This window comes from Cyanistes caeruleus, chromosome 26 (genome assembly GCF_971803275.1).
Source record: "Cyanistes caeruleus chromosome 26, bCyaCae1.hap1.1, whole genome shotgun sequence".
In the NCBI taxonomy this organism is placed as follows: Eukaryota; Metazoa; Chordata; class Aves; order Passeriformes; family Paridae; genus Cyanistes; species Cyanistes caeruleus.
Window position 1 is genome coordinate 5,525,735 of NC_141726.1, and position 10,771 is coordinate 5,536,505.

General features: G+C 50.2%; 1 protein-coding gene across 4 annotated transcripts; it reads left to right on the forward strand.

Moving 5' to 3' along the window:
- Positions 1 to 1,287: 1,287 nt before the first annotated feature.
- PDIK1L (PDLIM1 interacting kinase 1 like) lies at positions 1,288 to 9,236 on the forward strand. Of its 4 annotated transcripts, none has more exons than XM_023941144.2 (3): positions 1,288 to 1,375; positions 3,283 to 3,584; positions 6,235 to 9,236. In XM_023941144.2, the coding sequence occupies exons 2-3, from the start codon at positions 3,300 to 3,302 to the stop codon at positions 6,973 to 6,975; spliced, it is 1,026 nt and encodes a 341-aa protein (XP_023796912.1). In that variant the 5' UTR covers positions 1,288 to 1,375; positions 3,283 to 3,299; the 3' UTR covers positions 6,976 to 9,236. The 4 variants fall into 4 exon arrangements, with proteins under 4 accessions (XP_023796912.1, XP_023796908.1, XP_023796909.1 ...); XM_023941140.2 differs by having other exon boundaries at positions 1,292 to 1,375; positions 2,181 to 3,584; XM_023941141.2 differs by having other exon boundaries at positions 1,292 to 1,375; positions 2,184 to 3,584.
- Positions 9,237 to 10,771: the final 1,535 nt, after the last annotated feature.

Below are 10,771 nucleotides of genomic sequence, written 5' to 3' on the forward strand. Positions count from 1 at the left end.
ACAGGTACAGGATAAATGGATGCACAGGTGTATGGATAAATGGATGCACAGGTACAGGATAAATGGATGCACAGGTACAGGATAAATGGATGCACAGGTGTATGGATAAATGGATGTACAGGTGTATGGATAAATGGATGTACAGGTGTATGGATAAATGGATGCACAGGTACAGGATAAATGGATGCACAGGTACATGGATAAATGGATGCACAGGTACAGGATAAATGGATGCACAGGTGTATGGCACACAGTGTCGGGGTGCACTGACCCCCTCCTGTCTCCACAGATGTTCTGGGGCTCCTTCCGCCCTGCCTCACGTGTCGAGCGAGTGACCGTGCCGGGATCCGCCAGGCACATCTTGCAAAATCGTTCCCGTTCCGGCCCTTGGGGCTCTGCCAGCGAGGCGCTGGCAGGAGGACAGGGCTGGCTGGACACCCGGGAGGGCAGCACGAGGGTCGGACCCTGCCCGGACCCAAACACGACCTGGCCCTGCCCTGGGTGACATTGATTAACTAATTGCTTCTGGACTCGATTAAGGGGATTCACAGGAACGGAGGGGTTGTAATGCCCTAAGCAGCTTTCCCAACCCACAAGGGGCTCGTTGGCCCCTAATTGGCTTGGGACAGCTTAGGCAGGACCCCGGGCACTGATCACCCCCGGGATCCTGCCCAATTAACCCTGGAGAGCCCGCTTCGGAAATGAATCTCCCTCTGCTTGGTCTGAGCAGGGCTCTAAGCAGGAGGTGGCCCTGGTTTCTACCAAAATGTCCCTGTGTGGTTGAGGAGACAGCAGGGCTGTGACAGGAGCCCAGCTCCTGGCCATGGGGACACTTCCAGCCCCGCAGCCTGCACGGGAAAGGGAACCATGGCACACAACAGGGAACAGAGAGGGGCGACAGCTCTTGCATCACTGTCGTACAAAGCCAGAGCACAACCGAGGGCTGTGCTGATTTTTTCTGGAAGCCAAGCAATAAATGACAGAGTCCCAGAATTGTTTTGGAAGGACATTAAAGCCCCTCCAGTGCCACCCCTGCCATGGCAGGGACACCTTCCACTGTCCCAGGCTGCTCCCAGCCCTGTCCAGCCACTGCCAGGGATCCAGGGGCAGCCACAGCTTCTTGGGCACCCTATTCCAGTGCCTCCCCACCCCCACAGGCAACAATTCCTTTCTAATTAATAAACAGAAATTTCGGCGATTAATAATTGATTAATTATTGTCATTAAACGCCCACCGCGCTCGCCCCGCCCCTCCGCCTCAGATGACCAATCACAGCGCGCCGTGCCCGGAGTGGGCGTGGCCGCGGCTGAGGGAGGGGGGAGGGCGGAGCGCAGCCCTAAGATGGCGGCCGGGCGGCGGCGGCGGCGGCGCTGAGGTAACGCGGCTTCTCCCGGCCCGGCTCGGCCCGGGGGCGGCTCCCCATCCTCCCCGGCCCCCGGGGGGGTTGTAGCGGGGCGGGATCCGCGCTGCAGCTTGGAGTGGGGGGGGCTCAATACCCGCTGTGGCGGGCAGGGCCCAGCATCGTCCCTTGTGAGGCGAGCGGTGCGCCGGTGCTTCCCTTCACAACCGCAGGTGGGGGCCCGCTGCGGCGGCCCCGAGCAGGAGGGGTGCATTTATATTATCCATATGATTTCTATATTTCTATTACTCCATAATTACCGCCGTTAACGCGGCGGGCGGCGCTGCCCGGGCCCGTAGGAGCGAGCAGCGGCCCCGGGCCGGTGTCCTCCCGGCCGGGCCCCGCAGCCCTCGGGCAGCCCCCGGCGCTCGGCGCGGTGGCAGCTCCAGACACGGGAACACCTTTTGTGCCCGCTTGGAACCCGCTGTGCCCGTGTTTGAGGAACGCAGCGCAATGTTTGCCCCCGGAGTTGTTTGGCCGCTGGGGAAATCGCGGCTCCTGCCCTTGTTGGCCCATGGGATCCGTGTTGAGGCTCTGAGCCGGAGCTGCAGCCCTGCCACAGGTGCAGCCTCGGCCCAGCCCCGAGGGATTCTCCTGCTAATGCGTTTCTCACACACCTCACATCTGGGTTCAAAACCTTACTGCAAAAGCCCATCGCACAGCTTTGCTGAAAGGTTAAAATATCTCTGTAGCATTACCTGAGACTGATGATACCTTTTTTCTCTCTCTTTTTCTTTTTTTTTTCCTTTTTTTTCCTTAAAAAAAAAAATATTGCCTAAAGTAGTGGAAATACTTGAAATCTTCCTACTAATAACAGGCCGTTTCAATGTGGTCCTTATTGCCTGACATAAAGAGAATTTCCTTTATCACTGGCTGGCTTAAAGCTATTGTAGTTCTCATCTATCAGTGTGATTTTATTTATTTATTTACTTTTGGTTTTGCGTTTCGTTCTGTTTGACCAGTGATCCTTGGCTAGTCAAGCTTTTATTTTTTTTTTTTTATTTTAATTTATTGCTGTCTCTAGTCAGTGTCCCGTTTTGGTTTGGTTGTGTGAAGGTGGTGCTGGTGTTTGGTTGGTAATCTCGTAGGGCAGCGTGCAGGGAGGGTCATAAATCTGCAGCAGGGTTTGGTGGCTTTTTTTTTTTTTTCCCTTCTTTTTTTTTTTGTGTGTGTGTGTGTGTCTCTCTTGTTTTACTTTCAGAGCAATAACTTAACTTTTGTCCTTGCTCTGTTGAGCAAAAGTGAAAGTTAGATGCTGGGTGCAAACTTCTGCAATCAGTTATCCTTTTTAACCTTTCATAGCTGTAGATTCCTCATGCGGAGGAGGCTTGGTGAAAAATCAGTCACCTCAAAAAATAAACCCAGAGCGATTGAAGCTTTCTTTTCTCCGAGTAAAACAACGTAATTATAACAGAAACATTTGCTCCTGCAGTCACCTCCACAAAAAGGCAGTTAATTAAAACCTGTTACTGCCCAACCAGGGGCTTCAGCTGGGACCTCCCGTGCTCTCCAGGCTGGATGGGGAGCATGACACCCTCCTGTTATTCCTGCAGATGCTCACGGAAGACACTGAGGGAGAGGAGCAGGAGCGTTCTCGATAGTCCTGTCTCGGCACCATACCAGTCTAGGTTTGAATTGTTGCCACCTTGAACACGCCGGGCTGTGTTGGAAATCTTAAGGAAAAGATGTAATTTCACTTTCACCTGGTCCGTGGCAACAGGTGCAGGTTTATGGAGGCGCTTCTGGAATGTTCTAGCACTGAACCCCCGTTAACAGCGGGGTCTGGGCAGGCCCAGCGCCGCCACGCCAGCCCCTAGGGGGGAAAATACAGCCCGGTTCCTGTGCCTAAGTTTTAGTTCTGTGGGTTTTTCCCCCTTCCCCAGAACCTTTGCTCTTGAAGATGGTGAGTAGCCAGCCTAAGTACGATCTAATTCGGGAGGTTGGTCGTGGCAGTTATGGTGTGGTGTACGAAGCGGTCGTCAGGAGGACCTGTGCCCGCGTGGCTGTGAAAAAGATCCGGTGCCACGCTCCCGAGAACGTGGAACTGGCTCTGCGCGAGTTCTGGGCCCTTAGCAGTATCAAGAGCCAGCACCCCAACGTCATTCACCTGGAGGAGTGCATCTTGCAGAAAGATGGCATGGTGCAGAAGATGTCCCATGGCTCCAGCTCCTCCCTGTATTTACAGGTACACGAGGCCGAGGGAACGGGGTGGAAGGAATCGGTGACGATGTGGAGCTGGGGGGAAGGAGGTGGGGCAGGGTTTGAGCTGTGCTCAGTTAGGCCAGGGGATTGTTTGCTTTGCTGACAGCCAGAATTTAACAGAGATCTTTATTTAAAAAAAAAAAAAAAAAAAGGAACAATCACCTGGATCTTGGGTTTGAAGCTGTGCTGCTCTAAAAGACTCCAGAATTTGTATTTAATGCAAATCTGCTTTGATAATTTGAGGAAGCCCTGCAGGTGAAGCCCAGGGGAGGTGCAAGCTGTGGAGTTCTTGGCAGCTGCAGATTAAAGAGCGCTCCTGTCCTGGGACAGAGCTTGGAGGAATTCCATCCTGGGTGTCCTTGGAAGAGGAAATCAGTGTCTTGGAAGCCAACACTTAAAATTCTTTCAGAAACAAGAATCAATTGGTAGAACACCATGAGCTGGTTTTATCTTTTAATAAATAACCATTAATCTCTTCAAAGAGTGGTAAAGGTATAATTAAGGGAATACATACCACTCTGAAAGTGTCCTTTAAGTTTGAAGATGTGTATGTTTGAAGAATAAGTAGCTCTGGAAAGACATTGAAAGACAATCTAGTTAATTCCCTTGTCAAGAAGCAGCCCCAAGTATAAATCACCCCTGGGCAGAAATTTGTGTTTCTGGTTTAAAAAGCCAGCAGCCTGCTCAGTGTTTGCTGTGTTATCCCTAGTCAGCTCTCATTATTTCAGTTTTCATTGTCATTCCTGCTGTCTGCTTGGACCCTTTGTTGGTGAACAGCCCTGTCTGAGCCTGAGAACCAGGATTCTCGGCTTTGCCAACTCCCTCTGGCTTGGGAGCTGTTCCTGACGTGCTTTCATGGAAGGATTAGGCTAAAATAATACCGGCCAGCTCATGGGGGAGAAGTCGGAGCTTACCTTCCTGGTTTCAGTGGAGCTGCCACTCTGCTGGAGGGCAGATGTGCAGGGAGGAGCTTCAGAGGCCCTGGGGTAGAGCTGCAAGGTGGGGAAGAGCTTCCAGCTCTGGCTGGGATGGTGGTGCTGGGGATCAGCTGGCACAGGGATCTGGCCCCTGCCAGGGGCAAACAGCACGGATTGTTTGGCTGCTCCAGGGAGAAGAGCAAAGGGCAGAGCTGAGCTGACTGAGGGGTCGCTTTGTAGCAGCCTGGGCTAAACTGAGGACAGTCAGCCCCCTAGGCTTAGCTCAGCCTCTCCCAGGTGAATTTACAGAGCTGAGCTGTTACTGTGTGTGAGGAGGCTGAGGAGGGGCTGTCACCCACCCCTGAAGGGCTCTGGGGCAGATTCTCAGTGCCAGCTGAAGCAAATCTGTAGAGTTTGAGTCCTGAGTCAGCCTTGTCTGCTGGTGCTTTGCCACTGTCACACATGTGAGGGGGTGGATTGTGTTGTACTCTCACAACGTCTGCAAGTGCAGCTCCTGTGACTCCTGTTGGTGTCCTCTTGGCAGAGGAGGCTCCCTGCTCTCCTGAGATACCTTAATCTCACCCTTCAAACCCTAAATAAAGCATTTTTTAGCTCTAAAATAGATTTACTGTTTAAATTGGTCTGGGAAGATAGCTGTAAATTACTGGGGTTTTTTTCTTGAAAAGGTCACTTTATGAAAGCATTTCAAAATGCCTCTCTAGATATTAACACACCCCTTAATTTTTGAAAGCCAGTTTGATTTAGCATCCATTGGTTTAATAATTGCAGGACTTTCCTTCCAGAGCCACCTCAGAGGAGCTGAAGAGGCAAATGCAGTTGTGTCAACAGGATTAGTAGAAGTGATTGCAGGTTTTACTTTGCTTTCTGTGTGAAGCAGCTGTAAGAACTGGCTGTTCAACTTGTGTTCCTGAAAATACCATGTGGATAATGACGGTGGGAAGGGTGTTCCGTGCTCAGCTGTGCCTGCAGATCAGTGTTCTCCTGAGTTCAGGGATCCTGTGTTAACTTGCTGGAATTCATTAATGTGTCAGGAATGGAGACCAGGCTTTAAAAATCTCTCATGGATAAGCTCAGCTGCGTGGAGTTACTTGTGAGACTTTGTTTATCCCAAAAAGCTGTTGGCAAAGTGGGTGGGACAGGCTTTGTCGGGGTGGGACACTGTCCAGCTGGGACAGATGGCAGGGCAATGGCCATTGGGTATCTTTAAAAATTCTGTTATCAGGGTCGAGCTCTGCTTCTGGGCAGGAGCCTGAGCTTGATATGCTCCATACGAGTGAAGATAAGGAGGCTGGCAAATATATTGTGATTTTTTATTTAATTTTTTTTTCTCTTAAAAACATTTGCATAATGTTTTCTTTCCCCCGTTGCAATATCTTGCTCTCTGGATTGTTGAGAGGAGGGTCAAACACTCCTAGAATGGTCTGGGTTGGGAGGGACCTTAAACCCCATCTCATTCTCATGGGCGGGGACACCTTCCTCTGTCCCAGGCTGCTCCAGCCTGGCCTTGGACACTTGCAGGAATCCAGGGGCAGCCTGTGCTGGGGCCTCACGGGGCCCCACAGGGAAGAATTCCTTCTGTGTAACTAACCCACATTTCCCCTCTCCATGGAGATCCTGATTCCATGCATTATTCCATCATATCCTTTCCTTCTCATGCCCACCAGGTAGTTACGACATTCCTTTTCCTCGTTGCAGCTTGTAGAAACCTCATTAAAAGGAGAAATAGCCTTTGACCCCAAAAGTGCTTATTACCTGTGGTTTGTGATGGATTTCTGTGACGGAGGAGACATGAACGAGTACCTGCTGTCCCGCAAGCCCAACCGCAGGACCAACACCAGCTTCATGCTGCAGCTCAGCAGCGCCCTGGCCTTCCTGCACAAAAACCAGATCATCCATCGGGACCTCAAACCCGACAACATCCTCATCTCCCAGGGCAGGGCGGACGCCAGCGACCCCGAGCCCACCCTCAAAGTGGCGGATTTTGGGCTCAGCAAGGTGTGCTCGGCCTCGGGGCAGAACCCCGAGGAGCCGGTCAACGTCAACAAGTGTTTCCTGTCCACCGCCTGCGGCACCGACTTCTACATGGCCCCCGAGGTGTGGGAGGGCCACTACACGGCCAAGGCTGACATCTTTGCCCTGGGCATCATCATCTGGGCCATGCTGGAGAGGATCACCTTCATCGACACCGAGACCAAGAAGGAGCTGCTGGGCAGTTACGTGAAGCAGGGCACGGCCATCGTGCCCGTGGGCGAGGCGCTGCTGGAGAACCCCAAGATGGAGCTGCTCATCCCCGTGAAGAAGAAGTCCATGAACGCTCGCATGAAGCAGCTGATCAAGGAGATGCTGGCGGCCAACCCGCAGGACCGGCCAGATGCCTTCGAGCTGGAGCTCAGACTGGTCAACATCGCCTTCAAGGACAGCAGCTGGGACACGTGAGGGGCTCGGTGACAGCTGCAGGCAGAGCCCGTGCTCACCTGCAGGGGGATTTTTCACCCAACTGGAGATTCCCCACAGGAATGCTGAGCTGGCCAACCGTGTGAAATCCCAGAGTGAGACCTGAGGCTGTTCCTTGGTGTGCGCTGGCAGGGGGATGTTGAGAGAGCCAACACTACTTGATTTCCAGCACTCTGTCACGGAGTGCCTCACACATTCCAGTTTCCTATGTCAGTATTAGGAACTCTCATGGAAAAAAAAAAAAAAAAAGATTTGCATGCTGGCAGTGCAAATCTTGAGGCTTTGTAATGTAATCTGTGTATATATTTATGTATATGAGTGACTGGGAGTGTGTGGCACTTAAATTATTTGCTGTGGGTCTGGATGATTGGGGTCTGCTAGAAATCTGGGTGAAGAAGGTGAGTGAGAAAAGCTCCTTCTTCCCCAGGCCTGAATGACTTTATTATTTATTTTTGTTATCTAATTTCAAAGACTTGACTTTGTAAACAAAACAAAAAAAGCAATGCAAGGGGATCAGCTGCTTTCAAAGTGCTAACGTGGCTGATCTTAGCACTTAGAGCTTAATGAGCTCATCACTGAGGGAGTCAAATTAAAAATGTACAGGCAGGTGCTGGCAGGGGGCCTGGATCATTGATCATTTGATTTTGCTTTTTTTTTTTTTTTTTGATCAATTAATCTGCCTTTTCTCAACATGCTCTCTGCCCTGGTGTCCATAATCCCATAGCACCTTGAGGATTTATCCCAGCAGAATTCCATGCCCTCACTTTATGGAAACACAGATGAGGGAATCCAGCAGCATATTCTTGAAATCCTTCAAAATGTGGTGGCAGCACAGTTTTCCCACTGACTAATAATCCCAATAGTCACTGGGCCTTTCCTCCCTGGCACTGCCCCAAAGGCAGTGGGGACAGAGGTGGCCCTGTCACACCTGGTGTCAGAGCTGGGAGAAAGCTCAGTGACAGCTCTGTCAAAGGTGGCAGCCTGGCTTGATTTTCTTTAATTTCTCCTCTTTTTAAAGAAGTGATGCTTATTTAAAAGCACAGATGGGAGGAAGCGGGGGGGTTATCCCCTGCTTATCCCCAGCTCTGGCTGCAGATTGAGGCTGGGAGAGGTTTCACTGAGGCCACCTGACACTGCAGAGCTGACAGCAGCTCTTTGGAGCAGCACAACATTTTGTTCTTCTGGGTGCAGGACCCACCTTTTCCATTCAGTTTGACCTTTTGGGAAAAAAGCAGAGTCTTGAAATTGCCTTTTAAGCTACAGGAAAGGCCAGTTTTCTTTAAAAAAAAAATTCAATTTAATTATTTCCCCCACCCAAATCTTGCCTGAAAATGGCTTTAAGTATTTCCTTGTATAATTTGCTTTTTGAATACTGTTCCCTCTTAGTGCTGGGACAGCAGTTCTGGGCACTCAGTGTTTAATTCTTTGAGTGCAAATAAACAAAACACGATTTTTGTTTTTCCAAAAGCAAAGGATTCTGATTCCACTCAACTTCTGAGGCTTTACAGGTGGTTCTTACCTGGTGCTGTGTGAGCTGGTGGCTGTTTCTTTTAATTCTTGTTACTTTTCTTTCACTTCATCGTTTTAGGGAGTGATCCTCAGACAAACACACTTCGCTGGTGCCAACTCTGCCTCCCAGTTCTCACATCTCAGCAGGGTGAGAAAAACTTGAAAAAAAGGGGGTTTACAATTCACATTAAACTCGGGAGCTTTTTAAAAATGAGGGGGTGAGCGTTCCCCTCTCTCACCCACCCCAAAATCACAAGCAGAGCAGCGCTGCTCCCCTCCGAGGTGCTCTGGGAACCCCCCGAGTCCCTCTGCAGGGTTCCACTGAGGGAAGTTTTGGGTTTTTTTTTTTTTGACTCCCAAAGTGTTTCTTTGCACTGATTGCCACTTTATAGGTTGGGGGTACCTGAAATCCCTCTCATGGTGCTTATCCTCGCTGTTGGGTGACACTGCTAGTCCTCGAGCTCTGTGTTCTCTTTGATTTTTATTCTATTTTGTTGTCTGAGGTCTTTGTTTTGAGAAAACAAATCAAGATGTTGTAGCAGCTGCGGGGTCGTTCACCAGCGTGACACGAAGTCAAGACACTTCTCAGCACTTGGGAAAGATTTTTTTTCCTTTTTTCCATGTTTTTCTTTAAAAACTGTAAAATATATTTTATGGAGAATTTATAATGAGGGAAATTATTGTGTAATTTATTAAGTTCATGACTGTTTTTGAAATAAAATCTTGAATTTCCATGAAGTTTTAGCACCTTTTATGGGGAAGTGCTTTCAGTCAGTGCAGTGTCAGTGCTGCCCTCCAGAGACAGCGTCCTGCTGCTCCCAGAGGTGAGGAAACATCATTATTTATCCATGACAGGAAAGTGTAGCCCTCATTTGCATGTTTTAATTATGGACATGGGGAGCTGGGAATGCTGCAAATGAGTTTCTCTTGGAATTTCTTGCACCCACAAGAAACCTGAGCCCAGCCCTGTGGATTCCTGGTGCCAGGGAGGGGCACATTCCCACCTGGAACGGGCCCATTCCCACCTAGCAGGAACCTTGCACTTAAGTCAGGCTTAAGTCAGTGCAGTTTGGATTTAGATTCATTTTTTTAGGGAGTAAAGGAATCCCACTTCTGGATTAGTTCTAAGAGTGGTGATTTTAAATACAGACACAAGCTGAATTCCTTCCCCACAAAACAAAGAAAAATAAACCTATATATACACATACATATATATTTATAATATATAAATATATATATATTTATATATTATAAATATATATATACTGTGCTTCAAATATATTTAGCCCAGAGGGAGGGTGGGGAGTTCTGCAGCCCTGGTGCAGAAATTGGATATAATTATATTATATTGGATATAATTAAGCCCATCTGGGCTGGGAGAGCCCAACCTCAGCTGTGTTCTCATTCTGAAGCAGGACAGTGGGAATACCAGCCTGAGCTGCTGCAGGTGCTGCTCAGGAGCTCTGGAAGGGTTTTGGGGGACTCTGAAACCCCATTTTTAGGAGCAGGGAGATGTCAAGTGCCCCAAGGATGGGCTGGGCACCATGGCTGGAAGAGGAGCCCCAGCCTGGGCTGTTCTTGTCCGTGTCAGAGGCTCCTTGGCTCTCAGGGTTGGGATGGAACCAGATGCAACCTAAAATCCTTTACAGCAGCAGCGGGTTCAGGTCATCCTGACCCTGGCCTTGCTTCCCTCAATCCCAGCAGCTCCTTCTGTCCTCGGCTGTCCCTGCGGTCCCAGCACTGCCGTGAGCTTGGAGCCCTTTTTGGGGCTCGGAACATCCACGGGAGCCTCTCCCGGGCCCGGCTGCTCCAGCTGGGACTTGCAGCAGCACGCGGGTGCCTGCCTGGGGTTAGGTGCTGCTTTCACATTTATTCGTGCCCGTTTGAACCCTTGATATTTTTAAACTCGTCTAACAAGCCTTCCAGCCCTGCCCTCTCCCGAAGGAAAGCGCTGCCCTGGCTCCTCCCCAGCTCCCCTGGGCAGCGCTCCAGCGCTTCATGGGGCTCAGGTCAGAGGAGCTGCTGTGGGGTGGGGATTAAACCAGCCACAAAAATGATTTCAAATCATTTTTGAAATTATTTTTTGAGAGGAGAAACTCATCTGGACAGAACTCAGCCGGACACGGTGGCTTCTGCTCACCTGGAGCTGTCGGAGCAGCGTCATCAGGAGAGGAAAATGCTGTGGGAGGAGGATCTGGGACTCGTGGATTTGGGGACTTTATCTGCCTTTTCTCACTCTGGAAGTTTCTATGCCTGCCCCAGCTGTGGC